At 53.4% G+C, this 18,851-nt stretch overlaps 2 protein-coding genes across 2 annotated transcripts; both read left to right on the forward strand.

Annotated features, from left to right (window-relative positions):
- Positions 1-118: 118 nt before the first annotated feature.
- Positions 119-17,259, forward strand: LOC149995196 (sialic acid-binding Ig-like lectin 5). The gene is made up of 9 exons (XM_090259145.1): positions 119-180; positions 248-631; positions 1,029-1,118; positions 1,327-1,371; positions 2,522-2,773; positions 2,860-3,160; positions 3,896-3,956; positions 4,757-5,031; positions 17,053-17,259. Exons 1-8 carry the CDS (start codon positions 147-149, stop codon positions 4,919-4,921), a joined length of 1,332 nt encoding a protein of 443 aa, XP_090115271.1. The 5' UTR covers positions 119-146; the 3' UTR covers positions 4,922-5,031; positions 17,053-17,259.
- Positions 12,160-16,942, forward strand: LOC149995197 (sialic acid-binding Ig-like lectin 13). The gene is made up of 9 exons (XM_090259146.1): positions 12,160-12,211; positions 12,279-12,662; positions 12,871-13,152; positions 13,368-13,412; positions 14,570-14,821; positions 14,979-15,197; positions 15,499-15,595; positions 15,930-15,990; positions 16,802-16,942. Exons 1-9 carry the CDS (start codon positions 12,178-12,180, stop codon positions 16,940-16,942), a joined length of 1,515 nt encoding a protein of 504 aa, XP_090115272.1. The 5' UTR covers positions 12,160-12,177.
- Positions 17,260-18,851: the final 1,592 nt, after the last annotated feature.

Consider the following 18,851-nt stretch of genomic DNA (forward strand, 5'->3'; position numbering starts at 1 on the left):
ACTTGTTCTCCAAGGGCCAGGCCAGCTCCACCACATGGCCGCCCACTTCCTCCTCTGTGATCATCATCTTCCTCACTTCACTCTGGCTTCCTGTTGGGCTTCCTCTCAGTCCTGTGACACCGAGGTCACCGACACGTACCCCAAAGATGCTGCGGCTGCTGCTGGCCCTGCTGTGGGCAGGTGAGTGCCCGAGGAAAGAGCCAGTGGGCTGGGGTGGAAGCTGTAGCTGACTCACCTTTTCCGACAGGGTCCCTGGCCCAGGATGACAGATTCCAGCTGCAAGTGCCGGAGTCCGTGACGGTGCAGGAGGGCCTCTGCGTCTCTGTCCCCTGCACTGTGTCCTACCCCCAGGTCGGCTGGACCGACTCTACCCCAGCTCATGGCTACTGGTTCCGGGAAGGGGCCAATACAGACAAGGATGCTCCAGTGGCCACGAACAACCCCGATCGTAAAGTAAAGAAGGAGACCCAGGGCCGATTCCACCTCGTTGGGAGCCCCACAACCTTCGACTGCTCCCTGTTCATCAGAGACGCACAGAAAAGGGACACGGGGAGATACTTCTTTAGGATCGAGCGAGGGTCCTCTGTGAGATATAATTACCGACAGTACAAGCTCTCTGTAAATGTGACAGGTAAGGAATGGGGTCAAGGAGAGGCCGCATGGACGGGTCCTGAGGGCTCCCGGGCTGGGACGGAACCTCCTTCTTCTCATTCTGGGAAGGACTCACGGGGATCAATGGGGACTGGACCCTGGGACTGGCCTGGCACAGAGGCTGCAGTTAGGGGTGCACTCAGGGACCCCACCTCCAGGGCCTGGGTCGTCTCTGTCTCTCTCCTCTGCAGCTCTGACACTGAAACCTGACATCCACATCTAGGGGACCCTAGAATCTGGCCACCCCAAGAACATTACCTGTACAATGCCATGGGCCTGTGAGAGAGAGGCACCACCCATCTTCTCCTGGATTGGGGTCACAGACAGCTCACTGGGTCCCAGGACCCCCAACTCCTCCACGGTCACCTTCACCCCAGGGCCCCAGCACCACGGCACCAACCTCACCTGTCGAGTGACCCTGCGAGATGCTAGGATCGTGGAGAAGACCATCCAGCTCAACGTGTCCTGTGAGTGCCCGGTCAGGATACCGGGTCCCTCAGGCAGTGGGGCTTGAGGGTGTAGGACCTGGAATACTGGGTCCTGGGCCCTGCAAGCTGGAGCTGGGGAGGAAGGCAAGAGGACACTTGGTTTCACCCCCTTCCTGTGTATTAAGTTTCTGGGTGGAAGGATCAACACCCGCCTTTCTGCTGCTGACAATTATGTCCGCCTGTGCAGATGCACTCCGGAACCTGACCATCAGCGTGTCCAGAGAAGGCAGAGGTAGGGTGCAACCTCTCCAGCCCAGGAGGTGGAGGAGGTGGGGTCTGTCTCCCTGTGCCCTTCAGAGCAGAACTGGGGTTTCAGGGCTCAGCTCGGAGACAGACTGAGGACAGCTGAGAGGCCTTACTCCTCAGCCTACAAACTGGCCTCCCCCACCCCGACCCTCCCACGGGAAACCACGTGACATCAAATACTTGATTAGTTTCAGGGATACATCATAGTGGGTAGACATTTATAGAACTTACAACGCGATCCCCATAGATAAGTCTGGTCCCCACCCGGCACCATCCACAGTTATTACAATATTATAACTGCCAATGTGTAATATTACTTTTAAAATCTCCCTTGATTTCTCCTAGTAGTAGCCTCATGTCAACAGCACCTCCAAAAACATGGCCACTCACTCGGGCCTCAAGGCCTGTTAGCTTCTCATGAAGCCGGCCAAGCCGGACCACACCCCAGCTGTAGCTGCTCTCTGTTCCTTCCTCTCACATGGTCCCTCCATGCCAGCACCATCCCCTGGCCAGCTCCTCCCCCACCCCGTTCTCATGGTCTGCTTAAGCCTCCCCTCCTCCAGGAAGCCCTCCCTGCCTGACAGTCTCACTGAAGTCCTGTCCTCAGGGCTCCCTCAACCCAACGAACACCCCATCACAAAACACGTCTTCTGACTCTGTGAGCACCTGCTTTGGGGTGTCTCGTCCATGAGACTCTGAGCTCTCGGTCACAGCTGAATTAGACAGGTCTTAGGGAATCATTTTGGACAGGCAAAGATGGCAAGGCTTGTACAGAAAACTCCGGGATCCGCACGGGCAGTGTTGGCCAAGGCAGGAGGCGTGGAGACCAGGGAGTTCAGACAAACGCTCGGACGCATCTTGGAGAGGCCGTAGTGTCTGCTGCTACCACCGACCCTTTGGGTCTGAGCCCACACAGAATATGCCCATCAGATTATGGAAGAGAAGAAACTGTTCTACGTGATGTAAGAAGGGAGGAGGGGAGGAGAGAGAGACAGACTCATGTAGACCAAGAGAGAGAGGCTGACAGACAGAGGGCCCGGGTGGTGAAGGGAGAGCTAGAGCTGCAGAGGGACAGACGCACAGACGGGGAGCAGGGGCACCTCGGAGCTGGGGCCTCACTCTGTCTGTCTTGCCAGGATCTGAACTTCTGCCCAACGGCTCATCTCTCCGAGCCCAGGAGGGCCAGGGGCTGCGCCTTGTGTGTAAGGCCGACAGCAACCCCCCCAGCAGAGTAAGGTGGACCCGGGGGAGCCTGGACCTGAGCCTCTCGGGGCCCGGGGTCCTGCAGCTGCCGCGGGTGGAACTGGTGGACCATGGGAAATACATCTGCCGAGCTCAGCAGCATCGGGGGGCCTCCCTGGAAGCCTCCCTGACCCTCCTTGTGAAAGGTGAGTTGGAACACACCTGGGGCAGGACCCTCGGGTCCTGGGGAGGAGGGAGGCTCCTCCGATTCCTCTCCTGTTTCTCCCCGCAGACCCCCCACAGCTGCTGGGCCCCGCCTGCTCCTGGGAGGGCAAGAGTCTGCGCTGCAACTGCTCCTTCCAAGCCCAGCCAGGCCCCTCGCTGCGCTGGCGGCTGGGGGAGCAGCTGCTGGAGGGAAACCACAGCGACACCTCCCACACCCACACGGTCGCCTTCCATTCAGAGGGGCCCTGGGCACACAGCTCCCTGAGCCTCAGCGGGGACCTTAGCTCCAGCCTCAGGCTCGCGTGTGAGGCCCAGAATGCCCACGGGGAACGAACAGTGACTGTCCTGTGGCTGCCAGATCAGGGGGTGTGAGGGGCGGTGCCCAGGGAAGGGGGCGCACACGCCTGGGTCCTAGAAGACACGGAGTGGGAGAGACAGAGGCCTGACTTGGGGCGAAGGCGGAATGGAGTCCAGGCCCCTGAGCCATTTGGCTGGGGAGGGGGCTGGGGCCCTGGAGGCTGCAATCATGTGAAGGGGTGGGGGGCAGAGGCATCCTGGATGGAATGGGCACACTCGTCGGCCTGGATCCCAGAAGGTGGGGTGCTCAGGAGCCTGCCTAAGGAAACAGGAGCTCACCCCATGGTGTCTCATGTCTGCAGGGAGACCAGGATACATGACAGGTGTGATTCAGGGGGCCATCGGAGGAGCTGGTGTCACAGCCCTGCTCGCTGTCTCCCTCGGCCTCGGCCTCGTCATGTGAGTGAGGGGCAGCCCCAGCCTGGGCGAAGGCTCAGGAGGCGGCCATGGTGTATGTAGGTAGGGACCCAAAGAATCTCACAAACTGAAAGCCCAGAGCCCTGATGCCTGATAAACCCAGGAAAAGGAGCAACAAGGTGAGGCGGCATCAGGAGGTTAGCCTCCTGACTATTGGCCAGGTGTTGAGTGTGTTCCCAACATCTGGTTCCGCTGTCTGGGAGGAGGAACATATGTTCCCGTCACAGCCCCCGCAGCCAGACAGCAGCCCCCGTGCCCAGCCCCAGTAAGCCCTTCCCGGCTCCCAGCTGCCAGCCAGCTGGGCTGAAAGGCCCCGTCTCTCTCCTCAGAGGGAGGACCTACAGGAAGAAATGGGCAGAGAAGGCAGAGAGCCAGGAAGACATCTCCCAGGTGAGTGTCATGGGCAGAGTTCCATCCAGTGTCCCTGTGGTGAAAAACTGAGTTCCTCATCTCAGCCCCAAACGTGGTCCTTCCCTGGATTCCCAGCACAGTCTCTCAGATCTCAGAACTGCCTTCTCCTCCGTCCCCCATAGCGAGTAATTGACCAAGTCCTGTCCCATTTCCTTTGTAGCAAAGCTTTTCTCCATTTGTTCCTTTCCAGCTGGGCCCTCACTGTCTCTCTGGGGTGACTGACTCCATCTCCACTCCCCTAAACATTCCCCAAACAGCAGTGTGCTCCCCACCCTTTAGATCAGCAAGTCTAACAGAAATATGATACGCACAACACATGTACCTCAAAACTTTCCAGTAGCGGCAATAAAAAAAAGCAGAAAGGGCCTGGCTGGTGTGGCTCAGTGGATGGAGCTCCAGCCTGCAAACCAAAGGGGTGCCAATTTGATTCCCCGTCAGGGCACATGCCTGGGTTGCAGGCCAGGTCCCCAGGTGGGGGTATGTGAGAGGCAACCACACATCGATGTTTCTCTCCCTCTCTTAAAAAATAAAAGTATAAAGGAACATGAGATCAGCTTTCCTACCACAATGGTAACAGTTATATCCATGGAGAGAGGTCATAAGGATTAAGTGAGATGAATAATAAGAAGAAGCTATTACGAGTGAGGGAAGGAGGGAGTGTGTGAATCCTCAGGAAATTGGTGTGAAATTCGATAGATGAATAGGATGCCCTCAAGCCCCAAGTTCCCCTCTTTAAACCCCAAAGGCCGGTGCTGACACCCTCCTCTCACCCCACTCAGAGTCACCTGAACGAATCCTCCTGCAGCCACCTGCCCCCAGCAGCGGCCGCCCCCACGTCAGAGGATGAAGTCCATTATGCTGGGCTCAGTTTCCACAACATGAAGCCACACAACCCTCAGTCCAAGGAGGCCACCACATACTCTGAGATCAAGATCCAGAAATGATGACGCACCCCCGCCCGCAGGAGCTGGCTGGAGCCCAGAAAAGGCATATTCGAAAAGAAAGGTGTGGCAGGGACCGATTCTTAAACAGTTCACAGCCCTCTGAGCTGAAGGTCATGAATGGAAACATGAAGTTCCTTGAAGTGGCTGACGTCACAGAGATGCCTGGGTTGAAATCCAGGCTCAGGGACTTACTGAGGGTGTTATTATCAAGCAAGTCAGTTTACCGCTATGTGCCTCAATTTCCTCCTCTGTAAAATGGGGGACAATTTGATTAGGTACACTGTTAAGTGAGAAAACATGAACCATTGGCGTTAAATATATTGTTGTGTATTGACTTTACCTCAGCAGGGAGAGAGCTGTCAGATTTGGTTCTACCACTACCTTCTATCTGCTTGACTATTTTGAAGAACATGTATTATTTTCATTTGGGGGGGAACATTTTTAAATATTTTAAATGAAATTCTTTGGCAGAAGGTATTTCCCAATGTGTGTACCTAACAAGGGACTTACCCAGAGTTTATCAAGACTATATAAAGATCTTCCAAAAATCAATGAGGGAAAGAGGCGGACAACAAAATAAGGGCCACTAAGCACATAGAGAGGTGGGAGGCTTCCGTAGCTGACATGGAAATGCAAATAAAACTTGCAATGCTATACCACTCTGGTGAAAATAATTTTAAAAAAATTAAGAATATTCAGTATTGAGAACATTGCAGTCAGTGAAAACAGCCAGTCACAAAAAGACAAATTCTGTCTCTCTGGGGTCACTGACTCATCTCTCCTCCCCCAAGAGTCCCCAAACACCTATTATGCTCCCCACCATTTAGATCAGCGAGTCCAACAGAAATACGATACGAACAACGTATATACCTTAAAACTTCTTAGTAGTGGTATTAAAAGGGGCAGGGAGGGTCTTGGCTGGTCTGGCTCAGTGGGTTGAGCATGGGCTTGTGAAGTAAAGGGTCACGGGTTTGATTCCCAGTCAGGGCACATGCCTGGGTTGTGGGCCAGGTCCCTGGTTGGGGGTGTGTGAGAGGCAACCACACATTTATGATTCTCTCCCTGTCTTCCCCTCTCTCTGAAAACAAATAAAGTCTTTTTAAAAAATAGTTAAGAGAGTAAGTTTTATGTTACGTATGCTTTATATCAATAATTGTTTTTTAAAGACAATCAAGTGTTGGTTAGGATGTGGAGCAACTGGAATTCTGAGACACTGCTGTTGGGAAGGAGAATCGGGCCACCACTTGGAAAACACTGAGCACAGGACCCAGCATTTTCCCCCCACGGGGGCGTCCCCAACAGAAATACGTGCAAATGCCCATGAAACCTACACAAGGATGTCCCCAGCAGCACTTCTCGTGATGGCTGAACAATGGAAACTCCCCAAATTCCCAACAACAGGTCAATATATGGCAGATTATTTATGCAACGGAAAAAACAAATAACAACTCCGCACAATGTATGTGAATCCTGCAAACATTATGTTGAGTAAGAGCCCAGACACAACGAGTATGTTCTATGTGATACCATCGATATGAGGTTCAGAAACAGATAAAACTAATCTTTGGTATCAGAAATCTGGATACTGGTCACCCTCAGGGGGAAGGGACTGGAAGGGGTTAGTGGGGACCTTCTGGGGGTTCTGATAAGGATCTGTTTCTTGATCTAGGCACTGATTGCTCGTATGTACTCACTCTATGAGATATTTTCTTTATTTACTTCTATCCTCACCTGAAGATCTGCTTCTTGATTTTTAGAGAGGAAGGGAGAAAGAGAGAGAGAGAGAGAGAGAGAGAGAGAGAGAGAGAGAGGGAGGGAGGGAGGGAGGGAGAGAGAGAGAGAGAGAGAGAGAGACATCAATCAGTTTCCTCCCATACAACAAGACTGAACCTGCAACCCAGGTATGTGCCCTAATTGGGGATCAAACCTGCAACATTTAGGAGTACCAGGTGATGCACCAACAAAACAGAGCTACCCAGACAGGGGTCTATAAACATATTTTAGTAAAATACTTGTGATTTGTGCTCTTTTAGAGAGAAACGCTACTGTTTTTTTATTACTCTTTTTGTGCCTTTACAGGTGTCTCCATTTTGCCCCATTGCTCTCCCTGCCCCTCCCCAGCCCCCACAGTCAGTCCCCACCCTGTTGGCCATGCCCTTGGGTCCTGTATACAGTTCCTTGATTAGGCCCTTCCCCTTCTTTCCCTCCTTATCCTTTCCCCCCACACTCTGGTCACTGTCAGTCTGTTCCTTCTTTCCATGCCTCTGGTTCTAATTTGCTCATTTGTTTGTTTAGCCCGTTGTATTTCCCCTTTATTTAAAAAAGTCATTTAAACACTTCAAGTCTTCTGCCCAAGATGGAGGCATAGACAGACATGCTGTGTGTCCCTCCACAATTAAGAAGGAGTACAACTACCTCAAAACTAGAAACAACCAGAAGTTCCAGAAATTGAAAGTGCATGGAAGTCCAGCAAACAAAGATATTAAGAAGAAATACTCATCCAGAATGGCAGGAAGGGTGGAGCCGGGGCAGAGAAAATTCGGTGTGGTGGCGGCAGCAGCGGTGGCAGAGGAGGGCCAGCAGAAAGCACACATTTTAAAAAGTCAGGAGGGACACCTGGGGGGCGGTCCCAGCTCATCACCAGAATTTGCAGCTCATGGTCCCAGCACCGGAGAAAATCAAGCCTCATTGCTTCTGACTGTGCAGACCAGTGGGGGCCTCGGCGGAGGCAGGAACTCCCAGTCTCTCAGCAGAGTCCCCTTGTTTAAAGGGTCCCCATGGTCCTAGAATGTCTGCAGATGCACCCACTCTGGGAACGACAGCCAGGGCAGCAGCTAGAGGGGCACCACTCTGGTGTGGAAGTGGGAGAAGTGCCTGGAACAGGGGTGAGTGCTGAGCAAGTGGCATTGTTCCTTCTTGGACCTCTCCCCCACATACAGTGCCACAACACTGGTTAAATGGATCACCCTGTACTGACGATTCCCTAAGGCTCCACCCCTTACAACATAACAGGTGGAACAGCTCTACCTAAGACAGAAACAAACAAACACAGGAACCTCTCAGAATGAGGAGAAAGAGAAGTATGGCCCAAAAGGGGGAACAGATCAAGGTTCCAGTGGGAGAACTAAGCGACGAGGAGGTAGCCAACCTAACAGATGAGGAGCCAGACAACCTAACAGACGCAGTATTGAAAACACTGGTGATAAAGATGCTCACAGGCTTGACAGATATGCTTGAGTATGGCAAGCGCATAAGAGAAGAAGTGAAGGCTATGCTAAGTGAAATGAAGGAAAATCCACACAAAACCCATGGTGAAGGGAAGGAAACCGGTGTTCAAATCAATGATTTGGAACAAATGGAAGAAAATAACAATCAACCAGAGCAGAATGAGGAAGCAAGAATTGAAAAAGAGGAGGAAAACTTCCCAAATTTTGCAAAGGAGATGGACATACAGGCCCGGGAAGCACAGAGGGTCCCAGGCGAGCTGGACCCAGAGGGGACCACACCAGAACACATCACGATTGAGATGCCAAAGGTGAAAGACAAAGATAGAGTCCTGGGAGCAACAAGGGAGAGGCGGAGAGATGCCTACAGGGGGTGCCTATAGGACTATCAAGCTGATTTCTCAGAGGACACCTTGCAGGCAGGAAGGGACTGGCAAGCAGTATTCAATGCGATGAAACGCAACTTGCAACCAGGACTACTCTATCCAGCAAAGCTATCATTTGGAATGGAAGGGCAGATGAAGTCTTCCCAGACAAGGTGAAACTAAAGGAGTTCATCATCATCAGGCCATTATTATATGAAATGTCAAAGGGACTTACTTAAGAAAAAGAAGATCAAAACTATGAACACTAAAATGACAACAGACTCACAACTATCAACAACTGAATCTAAAAAATAAAACCAAAATTCAACTAAACAAACAAGAAAAGGAACAGAATCATAGGTATGGGGATTATTTGGAGGGTTATCAGCTGGAGGAGGGAAGGGGGGGTATAGTACAGGGACTAAGAAGCATAATTGATTTGTACAAAATAGACAGGGGGAGTTGAGAATAATATAGGAAAGAGTGAAGCCAAAGACCTTATATGCACAACCCATGGACATGAACTAAGTGTGGTGGGATTGCTGGAGGTAAGGGGGGTACTGGGCAAAGGGGAGCAAAGGGGAAAAATTGGAACTACTGTAACAACATAATCAATAAAATATACTTTTAAAATATCTTTAAAAAATAAAAAGAATGCACACTTCCCATTGCAGGCAGCCAGTAATCTCATCTTAGTCTATTCTAAATTTCCTTACAATTATAAAAGCAAATGTTTATTGATCACCTCATATCTGCCAAGCATGTTTCTAAGCATGTGGACTCAGCAGGAAGAACTGCAAGACCCTTACATTTTAATGGCAGAAAAGACACACAAAGAATAATTCGGTAGATTATATGTTATATTGATTGGGGATAAGGAGTCTGGAGAAAAACAAAGCAGGAAAGGCATATAGAAAATATGGACTGGATTATATTCTTCATTGTGTTGTGTGTGCATGTAGTCGTTAAGAAACCGACCTTTGAGTATGCACACATATACACACGCAGTGCTTCACAGACACACGCACCATTCAGATATGCACATGCATACACACAGGGATCACAGACACACATATACACACATACACACACATGTACAGAGATCCCCCACACTCATGTACACACACCTGAAAACACACACAGACACCTCAGACATACACAAAGAAGAGAGACATGCCTGTACCAGATACACACATACACACACCTCAGACACATACATAGAGACCATACACACACATATACATGCACACAAAGATATCTGGACACATACATACTTCAAATACACACACAGACACAAACACCTGGCACAGACCAAAACACAGACACACAGGGACTCAGACACACAGACACACAACTCAGGTGTGCACACAAAGACTCACAGACATACACACAGACACACTTGACACACACCTAGACCCAGAAACACACACACATGCACACATACAGACACACACACCACAAATGTGCACACCTTTGTGAAGGACACACATGTACACACAACAGGCAGCAGGCACCTGGGTCCTCCCATGGGAGCGTGGCCCTGGGAAGTCTCAGGCCGGACGGGTTCTCAGGCCCTGCTCTGTGAAAGGGGCTGACCTTGCCTCCCATATACTCTGCACATCTTTCACATCAGAGCTCACCTGCTCCATCCTCCATCCCCGCCCTCACTCCCCTTGGGGCTCCCCCAGCCCAGCCCTCCCCACTGCATCGGCCCTGACCAGCCAGGCTGGGACTGTGGCTCTGCCCCCCACCCCTCCAGTCCCACAGGGTCTGCCTCACCTCAGCCCAGCGCAGCCCCCAGAACACCCCGCTCAGCAGATGGGAGGCAGGTGCCCAGCGTCAGGTGCACCGATGGGCTCATCCAGCCGAGGGAGCAGCCTGAGCAGAGGCCGTGGGCTTGTCCTGTCCTGGGAGAGCAGGAGAAGCGAGGCCAGGCTGGGGTGACAGCCCTGCAGAACGCAGAGCCGGTGGCCCAGGAGACTGGAGGTCTCGGCCAGTGAGCACATCCTTCCCCCGTTCCCCTCCTCCCATCCGCAGGTGGCCGCGTCCCGCAGACCAGCCACCGTGTGGGCTGTGTCCGCGGTGGGCCGGGCCGGGCGCTCTGCGCACTTGACTCGCATGAACCTGCCCGTCTCCTCGGCAGCCCCACGGGCGCGCGCGCTCGGGCTGTCATAGCCAAGGGCCGCCGCCAGGGGGCTCACGCATCGGAAAGTCGTGTTCTCAGGACTCTGGAGGCTGGAAGCTCAGCATCAAGGTGTTGGTGGAACTGGTTCCTTCTGCGGCCTCTCTCCTTCCTCTGAAGACGGCCCTTCCCCTGCGGTCTCTTCTCTGTGGGTGCCTGCGTCCTCGTGTCTTCTTATTAGCACACCAGTCCCATCGGATCACGGCCCAACCTAACGACCTCGTGCTACCTTCATCACCCTTAAAAGATGCCGTCTTGTAAACCGGTCACATTTGGAAGCACTGGGCGTTAGGACATGAACATGTGGATTTTGGGGGTGACACCATTCAGTTCTCAACACCTTGTGAGCATTGGCACCCGACTAAGTCCAGGGTGGTTACGCCCCTTCCCGAGGCAGCACCGTGAGCTGGAGCCTGGGGCTGTCTGGCTGCAGAGCCCCCGCCCCTGACCCCGCATCGGAGGCCTCCCATGAGGAAGCCGCAGGGCAGAGCCGGCCACCAGGAGCCATCAGGAGCTTTTCCCCAAGGGCTGGGCTCAGAATGACCCCTGAGGGGTGGGCAGGGCCAGGCACCTGAGCTTACAGAGGATTCTCCCACAGACGAGGGCTGAGAATCATGATGCCTCCCTGTGACAGATGAGGAAACTGAGGCTTGGAGGGCAGAAGAGCCAGGCCCACCTGACTCCAAAGCTGGACTTCCTCCTAATGTCTTCCTCAGAATCAACACCAGCGATGCCTGGGCCAGGTAGCTTAGAGCAGGTCAGGAAGCCCAGGACCCCCTGTGGGGTCACATGCAGGTGACCCCCTCGGACTCCTCGTCCCACCTGCTCTGGCCATTCATACCTGGAAACTCACCGTCTCCTGCCCAGAGCAGCCAGGTTTCCTATAAGCCCCTGCCTGTGCTCCCACCATCACACCCTGGACCACAGGCAGCTGGAATGTCCTGGGCCCCTCTGCCTCCTCCAATGGTGTTAAGGACATTCTCAGGGACAGGGACAAAGCCTGCCACAGTCTCCCCTTGGACCCCACACGCCTGAGGGAGTCGGTGCTCTGACTGGTGGGCTGTGAGTTCATTCATTTGTTCATCCACACCTGTCCACCTGGGGGACCTACGTCATATTTGCTGCCTTGCCGGTCCCCCAGCAGCCCCTCCTGAGTCCCACACTTGAGGGACTGATCCTCTGCACCATATAGAAGCTGTGACTGGCCAGGCAGTGCTTGCTTTCCTGTGCGGGCAGTAGTGCCCGAGGGACAAGAGAGGACAGGGAGCCAGAAGGGGTGGGTTCAGGTCCACACAAGCACGGGGGGCCCTCGCCGGGACCCCATCTGGAAAGTGGAAGCGCTTGTTCTCCAAGGGCCAGGCCGGCTCCACCACATGGCCGCCCACTTCCTCCTCCGTGATCATCATCTTCCTCAATTCACTCTGGCTTCCTGTTGGGCTTCCTCTCAGTCCTGTGACACCAAGGTCACCGACACGTACCCCAAAGATGCTGCGGCTGCTGCTGGCCCTGCTGTGGGCAGGTGAGTGCCCGGGGGGAGAGCCTGTCGGCTGGGGTGGCAGCTGCGGCTGACTCACCTTTTCCCACAGGGTCCCTGGCCCAGGATGACAGATTCCAGCTGCAAGTGCCGGAGTCCGTGACGGTGCAGGAGGGCCAGTGCGTCTCCGTGCCCTGCACTGTGTCCTACCCCCAGGTCGGCTGGACCGACTCTACCCCAGCTCATGGCTACTGGTTCCGGGAAGGGGCCAATACAGGCAAGGATGCTCCAGTGGCCACGAACAACCATAGTAGGAAAGTGAAGGAGGAGACCCAGGGCCGATTCCACCTCGTTGGGAGCCCCACAACCTCCGACTGCTCCCTGTTCATCAGAGACGCACAGAAAAAGGACACGGGGAGATACTTCTTTAGGATCGAGCGAGGGTCCTATGTGAGATATAATTACCTACAGAACCAGCTCTCTCTACGTGTGACAGGTAAGGAATGGGGCCAAGGAGAGGCCGCATGGACGGGTCCTGAGGGCTCCCGGGCTGGGACGGAACCTCCTTCTTCTCATTCTGGGAAGGACTCACGGGGACCAATGGGGACTGGACCCTGGGGCTGGCCTGGCACAGAGGCTGCAGTTAGGGGTGCACTCAGGGACCCCACCTCCAGGGCCTGGGTCTCTGTCTCTCTCCTCTGCAGCTCTGACTTCGAAACCGACACCTGACGTCCACATCCAGGGGACCCTAGAATCTGGCCACCCCAAGAACATTACCTGTACAGTTTCATGGGCCTGCAAGAGTGAGGCACCACCCATATTCTCCTGGACTGGGGTCACAGACAGCTCACTGGATCCCAGGACCCCCAACTCCTCCACGGTCACCTTCACCCCAGGGCCTCAGCATCACGGCACCAACCTCACCTGTCGAGTGACCTTGCGAGATGCTAGGATCGTGGAGAAGACCATCCAGCTCAACGTGTCCTGTGAGTGCCCGGTCAGGACACCGGGTCGCTCGGGCGGTGGGCGTTGGGGGCATAGGGCCTGGGATACTGGGTGCTGGGCCCTGCAAGCCGCAGCGGGGGAGGAAGGCAAGAGGACACTTGGTTTCACCCCCTTCCTGTGTTTAAGTTTTGGGTGGAATGGGTCAACACCCACCTTTCTGTTGCTGAAAAGGGAGCAACTATGTCTGCCTGTGCAGATGCACTCCGGAACCTGACCATCAGCGTGTCCACAGAAGGCAGAGGTAGGGTGCAACCTCTCCGGCCCGGGACGTGGAGGAGGTGGGGTCTGTCTCCCTGTGCCCTTCAGAGCAGAGCTGGGGTTTCAGGGCTCAGCTCGGAGACAGACTGAGGCCAGCTGAGAGGCCTTACTCCTCAGCCTACAAACTGGCCTCCCCCATCCCGACACTCCCACGGGAAACCGCGTGACATCCAATAGTTGATTATTTTCAGGGGTACAGCATAGTGGGTAGACATTTATAGAACTTACAATGTGATCCCCTCGATAAGTCTGGTCCCCACCTGGCACCATCCACAGTTATTACAATATTGTTTTTATAACTGCCAATGTGTAATATTACTTTTAAAATCTCCCTTGATTTCTCCTAGTAGTAGCCTCATGTCAACAGCACCTCCAAAAACATGGCCACTCACTCGGGCATCAAGGACTGTTAGCTTCCCACGTAGCCGGCCAAGCCAGACCACACCCCAGCTGTAGCTGCTCTCTGTCCTTCCTCTCACAAGGTCCCTCCATGCCAGCACCATCCCCTGGCCAGCTCCTCCCCCACCCCGTTCTCATGTTCTGCTTAAGCCTCTCCTCCTCCAGGAAGCCCTACCCGGTCTGACAGTCTCACTGAAGTCCTGTCCTTAGGGCTCCCTCAACCCAATGAACACCCCATCACAAAACATGTCTTCTGGCTCTGTGAGCACCTGCTTTGGGGTGTCTCGTCCATGAGACTGTGAGCTCTCGGTCACAGCTGAATTAGACAGGTCTTAGGGAATCATTATGGACAGGCAAAGATGGCAAGGCTTGAACAGAAAACTCCGGGATCCGCACGGGCAGTGTTGGCCAAGGCAGGAGGAATGGAGAACAGGGAGTTCAGACAAACGCTCGGACGCCTCCTGGAGAGGCCGTAGTGTCTGCTCCCACCCCCGACCCTTTGGGTCTGAGCCCACACAGAATATGCCCGTCCGATTATGGAAGAGAAGAAACTGTTCTACGTGATGTAAGAAAGGAGGAGGGGAGGAGAGAGAGACAGACTCATGTAGACCAAGAGAGAGAGGCTGACAGGCAGAGAGCCCGGGCGGTGCAGGGAGAGCTAGAGCTGCAGAGGGACAGACGTACAGATGGGGGAGCAGGGGCACCTCAAGAGCTGGGGCCTCACTCTGTCTGTCTTGCCAGGACCTGAACTTCTGCCCAACGGCTCATCTCTCCGAGCCCAGGAGGGCCAGGGGCTGCGCCTTGTCTGTAAGGCCGACAGCAACCCCCCCAGCAGAGTAAGGTGGACCCGGGGGAGCCTGGACCTGAGCCCCTCGGAGCCCGGGGTCCTGCAGCTGCCGCGGGTGGAACTGGGGGACCATGGGGAATACGTCTGCCGAGCTCAGCAGCATCGGGGGTCCTCCCTGGAAGCCTCCCTGACCCTCCTTGTGAAAGGTGAGTTGGAACACACCTGGGGCAGGACCCTCGGGTCCTGGGGAGGAGGGAGGCTCCTCCGATTCCTCTCCTGTTTCTCCCCGCAGACCCCCGCAGCTGCTGGGCCCCGCCTGCTCCTGGGAGGGCAGGAGTCTGCGCTGCAACTGCTCCTTCCTAGCCCAGCCGGGCCCCTCGCTGCGCTGGCGGCTGGGGGAGCAGCTGCTGGAGGGAAACCACAGCGACACCTCCCACGCCCACACGGTCGCCTTCCATTCAGCGGGGCCCTGGGCCCACAGCTCCCTGATCCTCAGCGGGGACCTTAGCTCCAGCCTCAGGCTCGCGTGTGAGGCCCAGAATGCCCACGGGGAACGAACAGTGACTGTCCTGTGGCTGCCAGGTCAGGGGCCATGAGGGGCGGTGCCCAGGGAAGGGGGCGCACACGCCTGGGTCCTAGAAGACGCGGAGTGGGAGAGACAGAGGCCTGACTTGGGGCAAAGGCGGAATGAAGTCCAGGCCCCTGAGCCATTTGGCTGGGGAGGGGGCTGGGGCCCTGGAGGCTGCAATCATGTGAAGGGGTGGGGGGCAGAAGCGTCCTGGATGGAATGGGCACACTCGTCGGCATGGATCCCAGAAGGTGGGGTGCTCAGGTGCCTGCCTAGGGAAACAGGAGCTCACCCCAGAGTGTCTCGTGTCTGCAGGGAGACCAGGAGACCTGACAGGTGTGATTCAGGGGGCCATCAGGGGAGCTGGTGTCACAGCCCTGCTCGCTGTCTGCCTTGGTGTGGGCCTCGTCATGTGAGTGAGGGGCAGCCCCAGCCTGGGCGAAGGCATCGGTGGTGTGTGTGGGCGGGGACCCAAAGAATCTCACAAATTGAAAGCACAGAGCCCTGACACGTGATAAAACCAGGAAAAGGACAAGGTGAGGCGGCATCAGGAGGTTAGCCTCCTGACTATTGGCCAGGTGTTGAGTGTGTTCCCAACATCTGGTTCCCGCTGTCTGCGAGGAGGGACGTATGTTCCCTTCACAGCCCCGCAGCCAGACAGCAGCCCCCGTGCCCTGCCCCAGTAAGGCCTTCCTGGCTCCCAGCTGCCAGCCAGCTGGGCTGAAAGGCCCCGTCTCTCTCCTCAGAGGGAGGACCTACAGGAAGGAATGGGCAGAGAAGGCAGAGAACGAGGAAGACATCTCCCAGGTGAGTGTCATGGGCAGAGTTCCATCCAGTGTCCCTGTGGTGAAATCCTGAGTTCCTCATCTCCACGCCCATCCCCAAACGTGGTCCTTCCCCGGATTCCCAGCACAGTCTCTCAGATCTGAGAACTGTCTTCTCCTCCGTCCCCGATAGCGAGTAATTGACCAAGTCCTGTCCCATTTCCCTTGTAGCAAAGCTTTTCTCCACTTGTTCCTTTCCAGTTGGGCTCTCACTGTCTCTCTGGGGCAACTGACCCCGTCTCTCCTCCCCTAAACACTCCCCAAACAGCAACATGCTCCCCAACCTTTAGATCAGCAAGTCCAAGAGAAATACGATACGCACAACATACGTACCTTAAAACTTTCCAGTAGTGGCAATAAAAAGAAGCAGAAAGGGTCTTGGCTGGTTGGCTCAGTGGATGGAGCTCCAGCCTGCAAACCAAAGGGGCGCTGGTTCAATTCCCAGTCAGGGCACATGCCTGGGATGCGGGCCAGGTCCCAGTTGGGGGGTGTGTGAGAGGCAACCACACATCAATGTCTCTCTCCTTCTCTTAAAAAAAAAATAGTAGAAAGAAACAGGAGATCAGCTTTTCTACCAAACGGATAACAGTTATATGCATGGAGAGATGTCATAAGGATTCAGTGAGATGAGTAATAAGAAGAAGCTATTATGAGGGAGGGAGAGAGTGAGTTAGTGAATGAACCTCAGGAAATGGGTGTGAAAATCGATAAATGGGTAAGACCCCTTCATGCCCCAAGTTCCCCTCTCCTGACGCCAAAGACTGGCTCTGATACCCTCCTCTCGTCCCACTCAGTGTCACCTGAACAAATCCTCCTCCAGCCACCGGCCCCCAGCAGTGGCCGCCCCCACATCAGAGGATGAGCTCCTTTATGCTGCACTCAACCCTCAGACGCAGGAGGCCACCACATACTCTGAGATCAAGATCCAGAAATGATGATGCACTCCCGCCCACAGGAGCTGGCTGGAGCCCAGAAAAGGCATCTTTGAAAAGAAAGGTGTGTCAGGGACCGATTCTTAAACAGTTCACAGCCCTTTGAACCCAAGGTCATGAATGGAAACATGAAGTTCCTTGGAGTGGCTGATGTCACAGGGATTCCTGGGTTCAAAACCAGGCTCAGCGACTTACTGAGGGTGTTATATCAAGCAAGTCACGTTACCGCTGTGTGTCTCAGGTTCCTCCCCTGTAACATGGGGGACAATTTGATTAGGTACACTGTTAAGTGAGAAAACATGAACCATTGGCGCTAAATATATTGTTCTGTATTGACTTTACCTCAGCAGGGAGAGAGCTGTCAGGTTTGGTTCTACCACTACCTTCTATCTGCTTGATTATTTTGAAGAACATGTATTATTATCATTTTGGGGGGGAGGAGAACATTTTAAAATATTTTAATAGAAATAGTTTAAAATATTTCTATTTATAAATGAAACCCTTTTGCAGGAGAAGATATTTCCCAATGTGTGTACCTAACAAAGGACTTACCCAGAGTTTATCAAGACTATATAAAGATCTTCCAAAAATCAATGAGAAAAAGAGGCAGACAACCCAATAAGGGCCACTAAACACATAGACAGGTGGCAGACTTCCGTAGCTCTCAGGGAAATGCAAATAAAACTTGCAATGCTATACCACTCTGGTGAAAATAATAATAAAATTTTTAAGAATGTCAGGTGTTGAGAACATTGCAGTAAGTGAAAACAGCCAGTCACAAAAAGACAAATTCTGTCTCTTTGGGGTCACTGACTCATCTCTCCTCCCTCAAGAGCCCCCAAACAGCTATTATGCTCCCCACCATTTAGATCAGCGAGTCCAACAGAAATACGATACGAACAACGTATATACCTTAAAACTTCTTAGTAGTGGTATTAAAAGGGGCATAAAGAGTCTTGGCTGGTCTGGCTCAGTGGATTGAGCACTGGCTTGTGAAGTAAAGGGTCACGGGTTTGATTCCCAGTCAGGGCACATGCTTGGGTTGTGGGCCAGGTCCCTGGTTGGGGGCGTGTGAGAGGCAACCACACATTTATGATTCTCTCTCTGTCTTCCGCTCTCTCTGAAAACAAATAAAGTCTTTTTAAAAAATAGTTAAGAGAGTAAGTTTTATGTTGCGTATGCTTTATATCAATAATTGTTTTTTAAAGACAATCAAGTGTAGGTTAGGATGTGGAGCAACTGGAATTCTGAGACACTGCTGGTGGGAAGGAGAATCGGGCCACCGCTTGGAAAACACTGAGCACAGGACCCAGCATTTCCACTCCACAGGGGCGTCCCCAACAGAAATACGTGCAAATGCCCATGAAACCTATACAAGGATGTCCCCAGTAGCACTTCTCGTGATGGCTGAACAATGGAACCTCCCCAAATTCCCACCAACAGGTCAATATATGGCAGATTATTTATGCAATGGAAAAAGCAAATAACAACTCCGCACAATGTATGTGAATCCTGAAAACATTATGTTGAGTAAGAGCCCAGACACAACGAGTATGTACTATGTGATACCATCGATATGAGGTTCGGAAACAGATAAACTAATCTTTGGTATCAGAAATCTGGGTACTGGTCATCCTCAGGGGGAAGGGGCTGGAAGGGGTTAGTGGGGACTTTCTAGGGGTTCTGATAAGGATCTGTTTCTTGATCTAGGCACTGATTGCTCAAATGTATTCACTCTATGAAACACTTTGTTTATTTATTTTTATCCTCACCTGAAGATCTGCTTACTGATTTTTAGAGAGGAAGGGAGAAAGAGAAAGAGAGAGAGAGAGAACCATCGATATGAGTCAGAAACATCAATCAGTTTCCTCCCATACACCAAGACTGAACCTGCAACCCAGGTATGTGCCCT

The sequence above is a fragment of the Furipterus horrens genome, unplaced genomic scaffold (genome assembly GCF_987537825.1).
Source record: "Furipterus horrens unplaced genomic scaffold, mFurHor1.1.pri manual_scaffold_13, whole genome shotgun sequence".
NCBI classification, from domain to species: Eukaryota; Metazoa; Chordata; class Mammalia; order Chiroptera; family Furipteridae; genus Furipterus; species Furipterus horrens.